At 32.6% G+C, this 21,457-nt stretch overlaps 1 protein-coding gene across 2 annotated transcripts in view; it reads left to right on the forward strand.

Annotated features, from left to right (window-relative positions):
- Positions 1-21,457, forward strand: part of MAN1A2 (mannosidase alpha class 1A member 2) — a 168,465-nt gene that overhangs the window by 39,186 nt on the left and 107,822 nt on the right. For both annotated transcript variants that reach the window (XM_050779005.1, XM_050779009.1), the window contains exons 4-5: positions 8,595-8,713; positions 14,450-14,530. In XM_050779005.1, the coding sequence (XP_050634962.1) occupies positions 8,595-8,713; positions 14,450-14,530 (200 nt within the window). The remainder of the gene's footprint in view (positions 1-8,594; positions 8,714-14,449; positions 14,531-21,457) is intronic.

Genomic DNA, 21,457 nt, shown 5'->3' on the forward strand with positions numbered 1-21,457 from the left:
GAGGTTTGGGGAAGTGCTGTGTTCATCTTGAGTTTGTTCATCCTATTTTCCTTGAGCTCAGTTCACTTATAAAACTTCCCAGTTTAACTTACTCAACTAATTTAACAACTTTTACTAAACCCTGAGATAAGTCTTGAGAATTGTTAAGCTACTCTTTGTAGTCTTCACTCCTTTCCCTCATTTTAAATGCTTCTTGATGTGACTTGATGCTTGTCTTTTAAGTAGTGATAGATGAAGGCAAGAAAATTTTAATGGGCTAAAAAGACACAAACTAGTTATATGCAGTCTGATTCTCTTTATTACCTGTAATAAACCATCACAGTAATTCAAATAACAGCAATTTTCTTTTTGACACTAGGGAAGGATTTTTCTAATGCTGTGACTTTTCTTATAATTTGTTCATTGTTGCTTGTTTTTGGTCAAAAAAGAAAATGTCTTAAAAAATAATTTCTTTTGGGTTTGGAAGATGTTGTGGTAGAGGAGTAAAGGAAAAAAGTTTCTTCTAGGTAATCAGTGACTACCAGAGACTTCATAATATGATATTTAATTTATCAGCCATCATATAATGAAATAAAGTATATTTTCTTAGCAAAGTTTTGGACTGGAAGGTTCTTACTGCTTTGTGGATGTCACAGTATGAGGCGTTAGTGCAATAAAGACATTAAATTTAATAGTCAGTTAAAATTAGAACCTCCCTTCGAGTAACTATTCTTTTATGTTAAACTCAATGGTAAATTGTGAGCCTTTTAAAAAGATTGAAATATAAAAATGTATTGAAAATAAAAATTGGATGTTAATTTTTTACTTTTTTCAAATGATATTTCTCAGAACATCTAATGTATTAATATTTATCAAATAGATACTGGTCCTATCTGTTTACCAAATAAATACTGCTGCTTTAGTAAACTTTAAAGATAGAAGAAAATTAATTCGACACTTGGGAAACATCTATTATGAGAAGAAAATTATAGTGAAATGGTAGAAAAAGAAAATCTGCAGAATTTTCAGTAGTCAAAATTCGGTGCTGCTTATATTTTATTAAATTTTTGAGTGGTTACAGTTACTTTTCCGGCCAGATAAGCTACATAGGAATAGATCATTATTATGTTTTGTCTCATGTTTGTAGCTATGCAGTTGGTTTGTTAAAGGATTATTTTTTATAGTTTAATACTTTGTTTCCTACTTACTCTGTTTCTGTTGTGTATCTCAAATTCTTACCAGTAAGTACAATTTGAGTTTTTTTTTTAAATATATTTTTTGATTTTTTCTTTTTTTAAAAAACAGTAAAAGTCTAAGAGAAGGGTGGTTAAGTAGTTCTCAGTGTCTCATTTGACATCCCAAATTTAGTACACCTTTACAGAATAGGAATATATAGGTGGATATGGAACCTTTGCTTGCAATATTCTAGATTTCAGGAAAAACATTAACTTAAAACACGCCCCTTTTTGTTACCCTAGATTGTTAAACAATTCTTTTATATGGTAACTGAGATAGGGGCTCCTCTGATTTCTGTCTAGTTAGTTCTTGGCATCAGAGTCCTCTTTACGTGCAGATAACAGAAAATCCTTTGCAAAATGGCTTAAACTAAAAAGGAAACTTGCTGAATGAATTCCTGGTGTATATCTGATTCTATCTGAGCTTTTTTACTTTATCTTTTCTGTTTTCCTGTCTGTTAATATAATCAAGCTGGTTTCTTAGCAGGATGGCTGCAGCAGTTTGAAGCTTCGTATCTTCATACTACCACATCTGTAGGAAAGAGAACACTGTAAAGAAGAGAGCACTTGGATGTCTTAGAAATATAATTGAAATACTCACTGTTTCTTATTGTTTCTGATTAGGTCTTGTGCCCACTGTTGAACCAAATGCTGTACTTAGGAGGATGGGACATGTTCTTTTTGTTTTGCTTAGTTAGGGCCTGGCTCTGGAGCCAGGAGAGGGGAGAGGGAAGTGTTGCTGGATGTAAGCACTGATACTAATTATTCTAACAGTGATTAATAGAATGGCTGGGTGCAGTGGCACGGAGTCCCAGCTCTACCGGAGGTTGAGATAGGAGGATTGCCTGGGGCCAGGAGACCAAGGCTACAGGGCACCATGATCATGATGCCTGTGAATAGCCACTGTGCCCTAACCTTGGCAACATAGCAAAACCCTTTCTCTTAAAAAAAAAATGCAGAATGAATTCTATTTAGATGTTCTGGAAAACAGAAAGTCTTATTAAGGATAGGTCTTTTTGCATGAAGAAGAAATTATTTTAATTTGGAAAAAGAGTATTCTTTGATTTTGCAATGCTTTTTGAAGGGTACATTTTATTTTCCAGGTGTGTGTGTGTGTGTGTGTGTGTGTATTTATATGTAAATAAGTTACTTTTGTTATTTCTGACTTAAGGTGTTTTGATTTGTACATATTTTGTTGAAGATTGTTGCTTTTATATTAATAAGAGATATTGTTCTGTACTTATCTTTGTCTTGTTTTGGTATCAGAGTAATGCTGGACTCAGAAAATGATTTGGGAAGTGTTTTCTGCTTTTCAGTTTTCTGGATGAGATTGTTTAGCATTGGTTTTATTTTTTTCTTAAATGTTTGGTATATGTGGCTGAAGAAACCACTTGCATCTGGAACTTTTTTTTTTCTTGAAGGTTTTTAAACTACAAACTTAATGTCTCTAATAGTAAGGACCATTCAGTTTATCTGTTTCATTTTGGGTGTATTTTGTTTGGTAATTTGTCGTTTTTGAGTAATTAGTCTGGTTTTATCTAAGTTATTGATTTTTTATGCATAGAATTGTTTGGAGTATTGCCTTGTCATTTGAATGTCTGTGGCAGCTGTAGTAATAATAATCCCCTTTCATTTCTAATATTAGTGATTTATGTTTTGTCTCCTCTCTTGTCCTGCTAGAAGTTTATTAATTTTATCGATCTTTTCAAGGAAACAACTTTTGGGTTCATTGATCTTTGTAATATTTTGTTTGTGTTTTCATTTCTTTGATTTCTACTCTTTATTGTTTTCTTCTTTTGCGTGATTTGGGTTCATTTTGCTCTTGTTTTTCTAGTGTCGTGAAGTAGAAGCCTAGATTATTGACCAGAGATCCTCTTCTCTAATGTATTTATTACTGTAAACTTTCTAACTGCTGCTTTTGCTGCATTCTTGAGGTTTTGATATATTTTCATTTTCATTCAATTCAGTGTTTAAAAATTTTCCTTGAGTAAGTTGAAGTATTTAGAGTTTTAAAAAATCCTTCTGTTACAGATTTCTCGTTTTAATTCTGTTAGGATCAGAGAATGTACTTCACATAAGTTTAATTCTTTTAAATTACTTTTGGTTTGCTTTCTGACAGAGGTTTGTCTTGGTGAATTTTTCATTTGTGCTTAGAAAGAATGGTATGTGTATATTCTGCTGTTCTTGTGTGGAACGGTCTGTTGATGTCAGTTAGATCCCATTGGTTAATGGGGTTGTTCAGGCTGTCTCTATCTTAGTTGGTTTTCTGCCTCGTTCTGTCAGTTACTGAGAGAGGGATGTTGAAGTCTTCAACTCTTATTTTGGACTTCTTTCAGTTCTTCCAACTTTTGCTTCATGTAATTTGAGGTACTCTTGTCAGGTGTTTGTCCATTAAGGATGACGCATTCTTAGGAGCACCACTAAAGCCCTAGTGTCAAAACTAGACAAAGATATTTATAAGAAAAGGAAACCGTAGAGCAGTATCCCTTATGAACATAGACGTAAGAATATTTAACTAAATTTTAGTAAATCTTATTGAGTAATAGAGTTGTCCTTTGGTGTCCATGGAGGATTGGTTTCAGGACCCCAGAGAATACCAAAATCCACAGATGCCCAAGTCCCTTGTATAAAATAGTATATAATATTTGCATTTAACCTAAGCATATTCTCTCATATATTTAAAATTATCTCTAGATTACTTAGAATACCTAATACAATAGAAAGAGTTGTTATACTGTATCTTAAAATTTTTGGTTTTTAAAAATTGCTGTATTGTTATTTAAAAAATTATTTTCCCCAAATATTTTCCATCTACTGTTGGTTGAATCTGTGGATATGGAACAGGTGAATACTGAAGGCTGAGTGTATATTATGTTATGACTAAGTGGAGTTTATCATAGAGATACATGGTAGGTTTTACATTTGGAAATTAGTTAGTGTAGTTTAAGATATCAGAATAATAAAAGAGAAAAATCATAGGATTATCCCAGGAGTCAGAGAAAAAGCATTTAATAACATTTAACAACCATCCATGATAAAAACTGTCAGCACACTAAATTAGAAAGGGGATTTCTTTAACTTGATACAGAAAATTTCAAAACAACAACAATAAGCAAAAAATGCTAAATATACCCCACATACTTAATATTGAAAGACTATATGCTTTCCCCTAAGATTGCAAGCTAGGCAAAGGTGTCTACTCTCTCACTTTTATGTAACATTGTACTGGAGATCCTAACCAGTGCACTAAGGCAGAAAAAAGAGAAAGAAAAAAAAAGAATAAATATTGGAAATGAAGAAGTAAAACTATCTTTACATTTTTAGTCAACATAATTGCCCATAGAGAGAATCCTAGGGAATGTACCAAAAAAAAAAAGATACTAGAATAAACAAATTTAGTAATGTTATAGGATACAAGTTTAATATGCAAAACCAATTATATGTATTGGTATACTTGCAACAAACAATTATAAATGCAGTTTAAAAAATAAAGTTATTTGCAGTAGTATCAAAAAATATGAACTATATGTGTATAAATTTGATGAACTACGTACAGAATCTGTATACTGAAAACTTTATGTTGTTTTTGAGAGAAATTTAAAAGGACTTAATGGAGAGAAATGCCATGTTCGTGAATTTGAATGCTCAATATTATTGGGATGTTAATTCTTTCTAAATTTATGTTTAAATTTAGAGCAGTCCAATCAAAATGACACTAGACTTTTCTGTAGAAATTGGCAAGTTGATTCTAAAATCTGTGAAAATACAAAGCACTTAGAATAGTCAAGTAATTTTTTTTTTAAAAAAAAACAAGGTTGAAGGATTTGCACTACCTGATTTTATAATTTACAGTAAAGCTACAATTGAGGACAGCTTGGTTTTAGCATAAGGATGGGCATAGAGATCTGTGGAAAAGAATAGAAATAGAAGTGCACATACATGGTTAATTGATTTTCAACAAAGATGCTGAGGCAATTCAGTGATTAAAAGGATAGCCTTTCCAACACATGGTGCTGGGTCAACTGTATATTTGTATGGGGAAATAATGAACTTTGCCTCTTCTTTCAACATTGTGTACAAAAATGGATCACAGAGCTAAATATAAAAGCTAAAAGTAAAAAACTTTCAGTAGAAAACACTTGAGAACATCTTTGTGACTTTGAGGTTAGCAAGGATTTTTTTAGAATACAAAAAGCATCAAGTATAAAAGAAAAATGTGGGTAAATTGGACTTAATGAAAACTGAAGATTTCTGCTCCCCAAAGACATCAGGAAATTGGAAAGACAAACCACAGACTTGGAGAAGATATTTGAAATACATACATAAGGATGTATCCAGAATGTATAAATACTTCCCCACCCAATGAGGTATATGAATAGCCAATAAGCACATCAATAAGCAGGGAAAGTAAAATTAACACCACAATGGAATATTTCTGCACACCCATTAACATGTCTAAAATTTGAAGATCAACAATACCAAATATTGACAAGGATGCTAGAGCAACTGTAACTGTTATACATTGTATTGGGAGTGTAAAATGGTACACTGTGGAAAGCAGTTCGTCAGTTTCTTATAAACTTAATGTATAGCCTAGCAGTTCCACTCCTAAATATTTCCTTGGTGTTCACAAATGAGATCAGGTGTAGTCGTATGTTTCTTAGTAAATTCGATTTTTTTTCCATCGATATACAGAATTTACAAATTGAATTTTAAGATCTTTTTCCCTATGTTGTGTAAAAGTTTGTATAGAATAGGGTTATCCTTAAAATTAAAGTAGTAGTCTTTCTATGAAACTTCCAGAGTATGGTATTTTGATAGCGGGTAGCTCTTTAAAAACTTATTTCATCTGTTTTTCAGTCTGTTTGTTTAGATTTTCTGTTTCTTCTTTCATAAGTCAAAAATAGTATTTCTTGAGAAAGATCAAATTTATTGTGAATGTATGAATAAAACGGGTCTTTTATAATTTAAAAAAATTTTCTCTGTGCTTGTCTGTTGCTGCATTTTTATTTATTACTTTGTGTTTTGTCTACCTTTTAAAAATGAGGTTAATGGTAGATTCGTTGTATGGTTCTTCATGGAACCATTTCTTGAATTTATTATTTCAATAATTTTCTTCATTTCTAATTCATCCATTTCTGCCTTTAGTTTTTCTCATTCTTGTGTTATTTTGCTCAAATTTGTTTTTTCTTTCTTAGAATATTAAATTCAGTTATTTTCATTTGTTCTTATTAACTAGTATAAATATTTTAAGTTTTTTTGTGAGAACTGCTTTAGTTGATTCCCATGCTCTCATACTAAATTTTTATGATGTTTTATATATTCTGCGATGCCATGTTTTGCTGCTTCTTTGACCCAAGAATAGTGTTAGGCTTTTTCATTTTTTCCTGTTCAAATCTTGACTTGTCCAGGTAAACAATCATGATAATAGCCAGTAATTTCAATTTTATACTTTTCTTCCTTGAGCCCTTTAGCACATGGCACCTTGTGGAACTAACCAAGACTGGTACAGAATAGGTGGGTCAGGCCTTTTTCCACTCCAGAATAGTCAATACCTTAGAGAAATATGTACTTAGAGAACTAAATAAATAACTAGATAACTGAAGGAGCAGAACTATCTACAAAAATTAAAATAAGGACACAAACAGTAGTCTCAAGGATTTAAAATAAGTTTGGTAAATGTTTTGGATGAAATGCTAAAATTAAAAGAGATACATATTCAAGAAGTTATGCAAGAGATAGAGATATATGAGTGATTAAATGGCTTGATACCATTTTTATCGCAATAAAAAGCCGAGGGATGTAATAACACATAATTGACTTTCTAGATAATATCAACATGAAGGGAACTGAGCAGGGAGAAGACCAAGGAATTTATCAGAGTGTGTTGGAGTACTTGTCTTGTTAGCTAAGAGAAGATGGGTGTATTGATAAGTTGAAGAAATTATTAGGAACACATGAACAAGAAAATGGCACGTAAATTAAGGACAACCATCATAAGAACAAATTTATGTAGCTTTAAATCATTGGAAGAAAACAATTTCTACGCAGTAGAAGGAGGAATGGAAAAAGAAAGAAAAGAAGAGAATAGTAAATGGAAAATGTGAACTAAGTAATGTTGAATGCTGGCTCTGAAAATGTCACCAGGAAAACCTGTTGATAAGACAAAGCTGTTAATTATTACTTTGGTAAGGAGATCACTACCTCACTGGAGTCGTAGCCTTTCAAAGTTTGGAGTATAAATCATCATTTGGTACTTTATGTTGAAGAGTTGATGGGTCTTTCAGGAAGTTCTTGGAATGAACAATAAATTTTTTTTGGCAACTTTTAGCTTTCTGGGCAAGAGCTCCTGGAACAGTAAATTCACCTTGTTGAAGACAATGTAATAGTAAAGCCATGTTAATGCAGGCAGTAAGCTGTGTGTGATCGTTTGAATTTTTATAGGACAGAAATAATAATTGCATTTATGGGATTGGGGAGAACCCATCTCCTCCTTGATATTTATTTTTTTGCTGTACTACTAGATTTTTTACTCTATTAGGAGCAAAACAAACCTAGCTTTGCTACTATTTTATTTAGGATTTGTACAGTTACATTCATTAGTAAGATTGGCCTGTTTTCTTCCCTTATGTTTTCATTATCAGTTAGGCTGGTTTTGAATGAATTCTTCCCTCTCTTCCTCCCTTTCTCTCTTGCTTTCTTCCCCTTGGAACTTTTTTTTTTTTTTTAATGATAAGGATAATCTCTTTCTTAAAAGTGGATACATTGTATTATTTTGATTTTCTCTACTCATGTTGTTTGATGGTTTCCTTTTTTCAGTATGATCTACCTGCTTGTTGATTGTTAAGGATTTTTAAGTTTTTTTTTCCACTGTGGTTATCCAGCCCTGTTGTACATTTATTATTATTTTAAAATATATTTTTTGTTCGTCCTATGAATTTGGACCAGAGCAGAAGGACACGGTTGTCTTATTATTTAGCTTTGTCATCGTGAACTACTCTCCCCTTTTCTTGAATTAATCCTCTTTTTTTTTTCCGCCTTTCTTGGTTAAGTATACAGATATCTCATATTCTGACCAGGCAGAAAATTAAGGAAAAGTATGCTTTTAGTTTTCTTTTATCTTCCTATTTTTACTAAAGTACTTTTTTTAGTAAAATATATTAAACTATGTATATTTTCTAATATACATGTAATTTCTAATGTAAAAGTGAACAATATTGGGTATTCTAAATTTTTAGTCCTTGTACTCTTACTTTAGTTTACTTTTATGTATAAGAAATTAAAATACACTGAATGTGAAGGGAATCTTTTTTTTCCCCCCAAAGAGAACAGGAGCGTAAAGTGATCTTTTTAATGATAATTTTTTTCTCCCAAATATAGGAAGTTCACAAATGGGTGCTACCATAGTAGATGCTTTGGATACCCTTTATATCATGGGACTTCATGCTGAATTCCTAGATGGGCAAAGATGGATTGAAGACAACCTTGATTTCAGTGTGGTGAGTGTATGATTGATAACTGATCTCTTAGATTGACCATGAAAAGACAATATCTAACTGCTATTGTCTGAATATTTGTGCTTTCTTATTCATATGTTGAAACCTAATCGCTAATGTGATGGTACTAGAAGATGGGGACTTTGGGAGGTGATTAGGTCATGAGGGTTGAGCTCTCATGAATGGAAAAAAAATATATATATATATATAAAATATATATATAAGTTTAGTGATTAGCACAGCTCCGATGAGTTTTCATAGTTAGGCCTACACCCATTCTTCTGGCACTTTAGCATGGTTAAGTGGTACTGCTTAGGTTTGGCATAGTTGTTAATCACACGCCCAGCACAGTTGCATTCTAGTCGTGCGACTTGAGAAAGTTCCTTATCTTTCTAAACCTGTCATAAAATTACTATTCCATTATAGTATTGTGAGGATTATTTGAGATAATCTGGTACATATTAAGTGCTCAGTAAATGGTGGCAATTATTTTCATTATCACCAGTCTTCACCTAAAAGATGTGTGGACTGTTTTGTCATATTCACATCTTTTGTGATATTTGTGCTTGCTTTTCCTTTTGACTACTTCTTTATGTACTTCTCTCTGACAGACTCTTCATTATTTAAATTGTGATATAAGTCCATAATTATTTCTTCTCTGATGCCTTTCTTGGTGCTAACTAGACAAAAATGGTTTACTTTCCTTTATTTTACTGTGGCATTTGGACATATCTCAATGAGAACAAATTTTATTATCAGTTAAGTTTAGGTTTGATGGTGAGTGGCAGAAAACCTAATATAAAATAGCTTAAACAAGATAGATATTTATTTTTTCATGTAAATCAAGTACAGAGATAAGCATTTCAGGGCTGGTTTGGGTGGCTCCTTGATCATCAAGGATCTAGGATCATTTGTCTTGTTCTGTTGCCTTCAGTGTAGATCTTAGACCTCATGGTATAAAATGGTTCCTAAAGATCCAGGCATTTTATCCAGTAGACAGAAAGATATGTGACTGTTCTTTAAGAAGACTTCTCAGGAGGTAGTCTCCCCCGGTTTTGCTTGTAGAGTTTACTAATACGGCCTCAACTAACTCCAAAGGAAAGCTGAGAAATATAGTTGGTTTTTTTTTTTTTTTCTGTGTAGCTATGTAGCCTTTATACAACAGATTGTGTTTTTTGTATCTTCTTTAAGAAAGCCGTACTCCTAGATCACGAATATATTTTCTTATATTTTATTCTGAAGGTTTTAAAGTTTTGCTTTTGTATTTAGTCTTTAATCCAAATGGAATTGATTTTTTTTTTAAATGTAGGGTGAGATAGGCCACTATTAGTTGATCCTAGTACCATTTATTTCCCTGCTATTTGTATATGCCACATTAGTCATATATTAGTCATGTTATAGTTGATTCTTTAACTTTGGCTTTTTTATTTATCCCATATATCAATACTAAATTGTCTTAACTACAATTTTTTTTTTATAAGAAGCTTGATGTCTGTATCTGAATCTTGGTATCTGATTTTGTTCTCTGCAGAAATTATCTTAGTTCTCAGCTTTTTGTTCTTTCAAGTTCTGGAAAACTATGTGGAAATTTTGATGAGGATTGCATTTAATTTACAGATTAATTTGGGGAGAATTAGCATATGTGCAATACTCCCATTCATTGACAGGGCAGCTTTATTATGGCTAATAATTTCCTTGTGTATAATTGTTATCAGTCAGGGTTCAGTCAGGAACGAGAACTATACCATTTATTTTAACTAGAGTATTTAAGGTTTAGAATTGTTATCCAACTAATGGGGAACCAGAAAGGCAAAAAGAGAGCATTGTGATATCACCAGAGGTGTTTAACTCTAGGAAACAGGAAACAGCTGCCACCTGTGGGGGCTATAAGAACAATGGGAAGAGGTTGGTTGGGATCATTAAAATGCAGTAGCTTGGGCTCTGTAGAACTAGTACCTGTGCTGCCCAGGTGTTACTGGTACCTTAGGAAGACTGTGTCAGAGCTGGGACTCAGAACTCTGAGGAGGAGACACCTAGCCAAGTGCTTGATATCTGTAAAGGAAACCATGAGGCTGATTTGGGGATTGTGTGTCTGTATGTGTGATAGGGTACTCTGGAACCAGTTGCCACTGCCAGGGTGAACCCTGGCTGGTGTGACACTATCAGAAACTAGAAGTAAATAGGAGGGAATAAGACTCTTCTTCCTCCAGTCTTGTATTGTCTTTTTAGAGCCTCCTATTGTTAGTGTCTAAAAGGGAGCCAGCTGCTAAATTAAATGCATTTGCGTAGTTCCAAATCCCATATATCAAAGTAGAGTATAGAAGAATGGATTTGAATCTGAGAGAAGTAGTTTAATCATCAGCACTGTCACTTTTTGTTCCTTTCTTTCAACCTTTTAATGTCATTATGTTTTAGCTGCTTATTTTGCATATAGTATGTATTTGGGTTTTGTTATTTTTATCCAATCTTAGAGTCTTTTTAACTATTAAGTTTGATATATTTACATTTATGATAACATATTTGGAGTTAGGTCTTTCGTCTTTGTTTTGCTACCTATGTTATGATTGTACTTTTCATTTGCTTTTAGTTTGTTTTCCTTATTTTGGATTAAATTACATCATCTCTCTTTTTCCCTCTACTAGTTTAACATTATACCTTCCATTTCTATTGACTTTGGAGATATCCTTGAAGTTTAAAAATATATATATGTATATATACACACATATATGATATATATTTATAAAATATATTAAAACTAAGTTTTATCTCTTTTTTGTGCTTGTGCTCTGGTGTTAGGAGCAAAACAATAAACAATATATATGTTCAAACTTTAAGGGTAACTCCAAAGTAGGCATGTGCACACACACACTCTCTTATCAAAGTATAGTATATATAAGTATATATAAACTTTAAGGGTAACCCTAAGCAGGCAGATAAATATATATATATGTATTTGAAATTAATCAATTTCAGATCAGACATCGTAGCTCATGTCTGTAATCCCAGCACTTTGGGAGGCTGAGGCAGGAGGATTACTTGAGCCCATCCTGGGCAACATAGTGAGACCTAAACTCTACAGAAAATAAGTCCCAGCTACTTGGGAGGCTGAGGAGGGAGGATTGCTTGAGCCCAGGAGGTTGAGGCTACAGGGAGCCATGATCATGCTACTGTACTCTAGTCTGGGCAATAGAGTAAGATCCTCCTTCTGAAGCATATAAGGGTTTTTAGAATGTTTTAACTTAACTCATCCCCCTTTTGTTTTATGTGTCATTGTTGTGTAGTTGATCCCAAGTTGTATTTTAAACTTCCAAATTAAGTAATAGATAAATAAATGCACACATTTATCAAATGCAATAGGCACTGTTCTAGATTCTGTGGATATAAGTAATCAACAAAGCCGAGTTTTATCTCTTTTTTGTGTTTGTGTTCTAGTGTCGGGAGCAAAACAGTAAACAAGTTTTATATAGTACATCAGATGGTGATGATAAGGGCTGTGGAGAGTAATAAAGAAGAGTAGGTAGGATTGGTGTAAGTGGTGAGGTACTGCTATTAGTATTTTACATGGGGTGGTCATGGAAGAACTCTTTGTTACAGTGACACTTCTAAGAAGAGACCCAAGGGGAGACATGTGGATATACAGCTCTGTCTTAATAGATATTAAAAGTGAGAATAGAAGTACAGTTCCCTTGTCTTTCCTGCTTCTGTTATACTATTGCAAAGTGTGTTTTCAGTCTAATTTTAAAAAGGCAATCTGTTTTTTGCCTTGTTTTAATATTTTATTTTTCACTTTGTTGTTCCATAATTCTATTACCATACATCTATGTGTGGGTTATTCTTTAAAGGATTCATAATGTTTCATCAATCTGAAGACTTATGTTTTCATCAAGTTTAGTAGATTCTCAGTTATTACTTCTTTCAAAAATGTCTCTATCCATTTTTCCCTTCTGTCCCTCTAGAATTTCTCATACCTTTTGTTTCTGTAGTGAAGGAAGATCGTTTTACAAATGAAACTATTTTATTACCATGTGATTATATAGTTAGATGATGATGTGTTAATTAGGGAAATGATGCAAGGCAATTGGTATTAATATTTTATATTAGATGGTCAGAAAAAATTTCTGATAAGGTGACATTTATTCAGAGACCTGTAGGAAGTGAGAGTGATTTATTCGGTTATGTGAAAGGAAAGCATCCAGATAAGAGGGTAACTAAAGACTGACGTAGGAGTCTCAAGTTTAACAATTCTGGGTTCAACAAGTAGACCCATATAGTTAAATGAATCCAAGGAATATTAGTACGAGAGATGTCAGAGGTTGTAGGGGATCTGAGCATATTGGATCTTATTGGTCATTTTACTCTAAGTATAATGTGAAGGCATTGTAAGGGTTTGCACAGAGCAGTGACCTAAACTGATGTAAGATTTAAAAGGCTCATTTTAACTATAGTATGCTGAATAGAGGGTAGGGGAGGAGGGTAAGTATTAAAGCAAGGACTGGTTGGAATGTTACTGTTGCTATTCTGGTGAGGGATGGAGGCCCTTCCACCCTTTTTTCCTTCCTCATATTTAGTGAATGTCTACTGTGTGCCCTGTAGTATGTTAGATGTTGGGAATATATGAAGTAATATTAAGCAGTTTGCTTTCAGGGTGAGATGGAATGACGATCTTGTTATCAAAAAATTACATTATATTGTAAAAATTCTATACTGGAGAAATATGTTAGCAGATGATGTGCCTGCCTATGAATGTTGGAAAGACTTTAGAGTAATAGTTTCCTTTTAATTTTTATTAAAATTAACTATGAATGTTTTTATGTTAGTGGTATATCTTCTGTAGATTCTTTGATCATGTTCTCTGCCACTTCTACTTTTCTTTCCATGTGTTAGAATATTTCTAGCAATATCTATATCAATATCTAAATACAAACATAGAGACTATATTTAGTAAGGTTATTAATATTGCTATATTTGTGCTGTTTCCATCTGTTTGCCATTTAATTTTGTTCATGATTCTTTTTCTTATAGGTAATTTGCATTTTAGAAAAATTTCATGTCTGTCATCAATGTATCAAAACTGTTGGTTTTATGCTTAAGTACCTGCTTTCTCAAGGAAATTTATATATTATAACACTTCTACTTTTTAAATTTTTTTAACATTTATTTCTAAATAATTTAGATTTCATTTTGATATTTGTGAAATTAGTATTTATATTAATTTCTTACCCAGGAGGCAATTTTCTCAACATTATTATTGAATCCATCATTCTGCCATTTTTTTTGGTGCCTCCTTTAAATTTATTATATATTCTAGGAAAAATACTTAAAATCCAGGAGGAGAGAGAGAAGTAAAAATTACACTGTAGTGATTAAAACATAAGAAAAAGGACCACCAGTAAAGAGTGCTATTCTAGAATCATGACCCAGAATTCTAGAAATGAAGGCTTTCATGAGAAAGGGCAATAGTTAACAGTATTAAATATCTTGATAATTTCACAGTACTGTGTAAGGTATGTAAAAAATGGTTTGTTGATTTTGGCAATTAGGGAGCTGTGGTGACAGTAGTAGAAAAGTTTCAGTAACATTAACAAATGAGAGGAGAGCTTGCAGTTGCATGAGAAATGAAGATGCAGAAAGTAGAAAAATATTTTCCATAGGGTGTTTGTGAAAAACAAATGAAGTATTCATGTTTTGAAAACTATAAAGCATTACGTATTTGTGAATATTTTCAATATTTTTTCACAGAATTCAGAGGTGTCTGTGTTTGAAGTCAACATTCGATTTATTGGAGGCCTACTTGCAGCATATTACCTATCAGGAGAGGAGGTGAGCAAAATCAAGCAACACGTTGTTTGTTTTGGAGGGAAGGGTTGGAATTTAATAAAATGAACAATTTCCCTAGAAGCGTATTATTTTTCTAAATTGGTAATATTGAACCAGTCTAGAACTGGATGCTTCAGGCAGAACTATTCCTTGGGAATAATAATTTTCCATTTTGAGAATCTCAATAAAACTACAGATCCGAGCTTTATATACAACCGTGTCTCCTTTGCAAGAGTGATCCTTCTCCAGGATTTTGCCATTGCAATTAATTCCATGGTCCAAGTAAAGGGGGGAAATTAATAAGGACAAAATTAAATAATGAATCAGAAAGAATTAATATGGATCCTCCTAAGACAAAAAATTAATAATTAAAACTTACTGTTTGGAAATTGAATGCAGTTTTTGGCTGTAAATAACAACAACTCTGAATTCTCCTCTCTGGAAATCTTGGTACGGAACACATGAAGACACTTGAGACTTAAGGTGATGGAGAATTGGGTGTAGGAAATTCCCTTTTACTATTCAAATAGGTTAAAGAATGACGTTGAAGAGAGGGAGAAAGAGAAACTAAAGGAAGAGGTTATAAGTAATTTCTTTGTTTTTTGAGAAGCTGTTTCACCCATATTTTAGAATTGGTGTTTTGATCTAGACAATTTGTAAGAGCTGTTTGTAGATTTAAGAAAATTTATCTTTTGTTATATGTATTATAAAGATACATACCTATGTTATCCATATTTTATTTAATTTTTTTGTTATCGTTAAAGTAATCATTTAAAGGATTTTTTCCCCCACTGTTATGGCTTCTAGATTTTGGTCCTTAGAAACCCTTTCCTATGTCTGTGTTATTACAAAACAAAAATTCCCATTTTCATCTGGATTTTTATGACTTTGTATACTTTTATCTTTATATTTCATATATTGTTGTTCTTTTGTGTGTAAAGAGTGACCTATTTACTACTATTTTTTTAAGAAGAAATATGTTTAAAGATGCTGGTATTTAATATATAATATTCGATTACATTTATCTTAATGTGTAATTTTATTGTCAAATTATATTGTGTGATTTGTTTGTACCTCTAACCTGTATTTCTATAGTCAGAACATTTAAATTCACATTTAATAAAATAGAAAAAAATTGGTTTATACTCTGGCCAAGAGGTTATCAAACTTTAGTATGTGTTAGAATCACATAGGGTGTTTTATAAAAATGAGGATTCCAAGCCCTACCCGAAGGACTGATTCACTGGGTTTAGCGTGGAGAGCATTATCCTACGTTGTTTGTGCCAAATACTCCTTGTTGAAGGTGATTTGGAAACATTGGTTCTATATTTTGAGAAACTCTAACCTGGCTTATAGGAATAAAATCATTGTGAATTGATTGATATTTTTAGTGAGGTTTATTGAGGTATTATTTACGTAGAGTAAAATTCAGCATATAGTTTTACGAGTTTTTACAGTGCATAGTCTTGTAATCACCAGCACGATCAAGATACAGAATGTTGGTATCCTAGAAAATTTCCATTTACCATTTTACAATTACCCTATCCTGTTGCCAGCCCTCTGATAACTACTGATCTCTTTTCTGTCTCTACAGTTAAGAATGCTGGCTTCTTTTACTTAGCATAATGCATTTGAGATTTATCCATGTATTAGTAGTTTATTCCTTTTTACTGTATTACAGTACTCCATTATGCATTTTATATATTTATCGGCGGAATTATTTACAGTTTTGGAGATTATGAATAAACCTGCTGTAAGCATTTGCCTATAGATTTCTGTGGGAAAATAAATTTTTATTTATCTTGGATAAATACATAGGAATGGGATTTACTGAGTCGAAGGTTAAGTGTATATTTAACTTTGGAAGAAACTGTCAGATTCTTTTCCAAAAATTGCCTCTCATTGTTGCGAGTACTTTGTATTGTGAGTCTCTTTATTATTGTTAGCCATTCTAATAGATGCGTAGTAGTATCTCACTGTTGTTCTATTTTGCATTCCCTGATGACAAGTGATGTTGAGCATCTTTTCCTGTGTTTATTTGTCACGCGTATTTTTTGAATTAGCTGTTCAAATCCTTTGCCTATTTAAAAATTTTTGGGTTTTTTTGAATTAATAAATTGTGATAGTTCTTTACATATTTTAGACATAGGTTTTTAATAATCTGTACATTTGCAATTATTTTCTCTATCTGTGGCTTGTCTTTTCAGTGATTTAACAGTGTCTTTTGAATAATGGATGTTGTTAATCTGAAAGTACAGTTTACTAATTTTGTCTTTTATGGTTCATTCATTTGGTATTTTAAGAAATGTTTGCCTAATCCAACATCACAAAGATTTTCTCTTAAGTTTTCTTCCAAAAGTATTATAGTTTTACTTTATTTGTATTTTTTAAAATTTATTTATTTATTATTTTTTATTATTATACTTTAAGTTCTAGGGTACTGATTTTGAGTTAAATTCTATATACACTGTGAGGTGTAAGTTGAAGTCTATTTTTTTTCCGTATGGATGTTGAAAAGACTACTTTTTCATTTATTGACATAGTACCTTTGTTGAAAATCAGTTGATTATGTATGTGTGGGTCTACTCTAGACATTCTGTTTTGTTCTCTTGATTTATGTGTCTGTCTTTGGTACTACCACGTTGTGTTCATTATTAGGGCTTTATAGAAAGTCTTGAAATCAGGTTGTATGAGTCCTCCAACCTTATTCCTTTTCAAAATTGTTGTGGCTCTTTTAGTTACTTTTCCTTTTTGTGTACATTTTAGAATCAGCTTGTTGATTTCTATAAAATAATCTGGGATTTCAATTGAGATTATAAATTTTGAGTGATTCGACATCTTCACAGTATTGAGTGTTTCAATCCATGAATATGGTATATGTCTCCATCTATTTAATTATTTTTTTTCCATTGGTGTTTCTAGTTTTTAGCATACAGATCTTGCATGTATTTTGATAAATTTATACATATTTCATGATTTTGGTAGTTTTGTATTTTAAATTTTAGTTTCCCATTGTTCATTGTCAGTATATAGAAATACATTTGATATTTTAAAAAATCTTTTAATAAAGACTTAAATTCTCAGCTGGCTCAGGACTTTTTGTTTCTTCTAGGTAACTTTGTGATACTTTCATTTAAAAACAAAGTGCTGAAAGGTACACAACATAAAATTTATCATTTTAACCATTTTAAATGTGCAGTTCAGTGGCATTAAAAATAACATTTGCATTGTTGTGCAATATGCAATTGATTTTTCTTTTTTTCTTTTCTTTTCTTTTCTTTTTTTTTTTTTTGAGACAGAGTTTTGCTCTTGTTGTCCAGGCTGGAGAGCAATGGCATGGTCTTGCCTCACCGCAACCTCCGCCTGCCAGGTTCAAGTGATTCTCCTGCCTCAGCCTTCTACAATTGATTTTTATATTGACTTTTTATCCTCTGATTTTTCTAACCTCATTAATTAATTCTAGTAGCTTTAAAATATACTTTAATGAATTCTTTGGGATATACCTTGTAAACAATCATGTCATTAGTAACTAGAGATGAGTTTTATTTTTCTGTGTAGAGAATGGTTATTTATTTTTGTTATTTTCCTGCCCCTTCTCCTGAGGCAGAGAATGGTTTTATTTGTGTGGTTCTTTTCTTTTTCTTGCCTTACTGCATTGCCTAGGACCTCTACTACAAAGTTGAATAGTAATGGGTGGAGTAGGCCTGGTTCCTGATCCTAGGAATTGCAGTCATAGCTTTATTCTCTACCATGATCATGGCATATGGCTTCAAAAGTACTGTGATCCATAAATGTTTATTATTTCTCTTGGTCTGCTACTTTAACTGTCCAGAACCTTTTGTACCCATAAGATTTTTGCCTGGTTTATGCTTTCTGTGCCCTGGAGTGAAGATAGTTCCTGGAAAAACTAGTCCCAGAGGGAGAGCTTTTGCTCATGATTTGGGAAGGAGTGGGATTTATGACTTGGACCCCTAGTCTCTTTCAGTCCCCTCAGCTCTACTATATGTGTTTCACTCCTCTGCCTTGAGTCTGTAGTCTATTGCTTACCCCATCCTCTGTCTACCTCAGCCTTACATACAAACAGTAAGTCTGGGCTCTTTCTCTCAAACGTCACTCAGAGAGGTGCCTTTCCTTATAAAACCTTTGGGATTTAGGTTTCCCCGGGAAGGATGGAACATTCATTGTTGGGTCTCATCTTTTCCACTTGACCCAAAACTTCCTCCCCACAAAAATGTCTTTAAGAATCGTCCTGAGTTGCTTCATCTGCTAACTGCCAATTCTCTAACACTGAAATGTGGCAGATAACTGGACATATTTGAAGGACATCTTTATGTAAGAGATACATGGGGTCAGGAGATAGTCACCTTCATGCATTGCTCTGCCAAGAGAAATAAAACCAACTTCTTTTTCCAAAAGAAGGAGACAAAACAGGAGAGGGGGAAGGGAAGAAAAGGAGGGAGAAGGGAGAAGAAGGGAAAGGGGGAAGGAAAGAGGAAGGAAGAAAAGGAGGGTGAAGTGGGGAGGGAAGGGGGAAGGATCAGACCTGTATCTATAAAAAAAAAAAAGCATAGTTTTTAAACTTGGAAAGGAAAAAACAAAACTCCAAACCCAAGTTGCTTCACTGGCCAATTCTACCAAATATTTAATATCAATTATATGTAAATTTCTCCAGAAAAAAAGAAGAGCAAACAATTTTTCAGCTTATTCTATGAGGCCAGCATTAATCCTATGTGACACACACACAGAGGTATTAAAATAAAACTATAGATCAGTATCTCATGTGAATACAGATGCAAAAAATTCTCAACAATATATCACAAAATCAAATCTAGCAATATATAAAAAGGATAATACAGCATGACCAAGTGGGGTTTCTTCCTAAGAATGCAAGTCTGGTTTGATGTTCAAAAATCAACCAATATAATTCACTATGTCAACAGACTAAAGAGAAACATCATATAATCTTATTACATACCGCAAAAACATCTGACAACATGTAACATCTGTTCATGATAACAACTCGCAGCAAACCAGAAGTAGAAGGGACCTTTCTCAAGGTGATAAAGTGCATCTACAAAAAGCCTATAGCTAACAATACTCTTTGTCTCTTTTTGTATGTGTTGTTGTTATTATAGATTTCAGTTTTATGCTGCAAATCCATAATACATTGCTACCATTTTTACCTTAGGTGGTCGGTTATTTAGAACTATTAAAAATAAAAGAAATGCCTTTTTGTTTGTCTTCATTTCAGTCAGTTTTGTTGGTCTTTTTGCAGGTTCAGGTTTCCGATTTTTCAGATTTTTCAGGTGTTTTATTTCTTCTGTGGGAAGAGCTTCGTTTAACATTTTTTATAGTATAGGTCTATTGGTAGTGAGTTCTTTTAGTTTTTATTAGTCTGAAAGTCTATTTCCGCTTTATTTTTGAAAGTTTTTCTTTGGGTATAAAATTTAGGTAGACAGTTTTTCCTATCAACACTTTATAAATGTCACTGCATTATCTTATAGCTTGCATAGTTTGTGATGAGAAATCTCCTTTAATTCTTTATTCCTCTATATGTAATAGGTCTTTTTTAAAATTTGACTGCCTTTAAAATTTTCTGTTCATATTTGGTTTTGTATGAAGAGTCTGAATAGTTTTACTTTGTGTGTGTATATGTCTTGCGGCGGTAGCATGAGTAGGACTATTTATTTTGCTTGGGGTTCTTTGAGCTGCTGGGGTCTGTGGGTTGATAGCTTTAATTATTTTCTAAAATATTCTCAGTTATTGTTTTTAAAAATACAGATGCTCATTGACTTATCATAGGATTATGTCTGATAAACTCATTGCAAATTGAAAACATCCTAAGTTGAAAATGCATTTAGTACATCTAACCTACCAAACATCATAGCTTAGCCTACCTTAAACATGCTCAGAACACTTACATTAGCTTACAGTGGGCCAATTCATATAACACAAAGCCCATTTTATAGTAAAGTGTTGAATAGCTTGTGTAATTTATTGAATACTAAAAATGAGTAACAGAATGGCCATATGAGCACTTGAAGTATAGTTACTACTGAATGCTTATTGCTTTCATACCATTGTAAAGTTGAAAAATCATGAGTTGAACCATCCTAAGTCAAACTATTGTAAGTCAGGGACCATCTGTATTTTTTCTTATCAATACTTTAAAAATGTCACTACATTATCTTATAGCTTGCGTAGTTTGATGAGAAATCTGCTTTAATTCTTTGTTCCTTTACATGTAATATCTTTTTATGTATTGCAAGAGCCCCATACCCCACTTCTGGGATTCCAATTATATACATATACTAGGCTGTCATAGCTCTTGGATTCATTGTTAGATTTTGAGTTCAGACAAATTTAAGTGCTTTTTAAAACAAAAAATGAGCACTTCTCAGAAGATATAACAATCAGCTTCCTCTAAAGCCTGTCAATCACAGTGATCAGGATACAGTTTAAAAATTACTCAATGTATGAAAAAATAGGGAAAATGATCCATTTTTTTTCCCCAAAAGTCAATCAATGGTGACCTGTTCTAAGGTAACCCAGATACTGGCATTAGTTGACAAGGATGTTAAAGCAACTGTTATAACTATGCTCAGAGACATAAAGGAAAATATTTCCGAAATGACCAAATAGATGAAAATCTCATCAGAAATGAAATAACATGGAAATTCTAGAATGAAAACTTCAGTGTTTAAAACAAAAAGTCATCGTGTTGACTGTTGTCACTGGAAGGGTAAGAGTCAGTGAACTTGTAGATAGATCAATGTAAATTATCCAGTGTGAAGAAGGAGAATTAAATATTTAAATGAATGGAGCTTCAGAAACTTGTAGGACAGTATTCCATCATACATATAATTGGAATCTTGTATGAAGAGAGCAAATAGCTGTAAAAAATAGTTGAAGAAATATTGACTATATTTT

The sequence above is a fragment of the Macaca thibetana genome, chromosome 1 (assembly GCF_024542745.1).
Source record: "Macaca thibetana thibetana isolate TM-01 chromosome 1, ASM2454274v1, whole genome shotgun sequence".
Lineage (NCBI taxonomy): Eukaryota > Metazoa > Chordata > Mammalia > Primates > Cercopithecidae > Macaca > Macaca thibetana.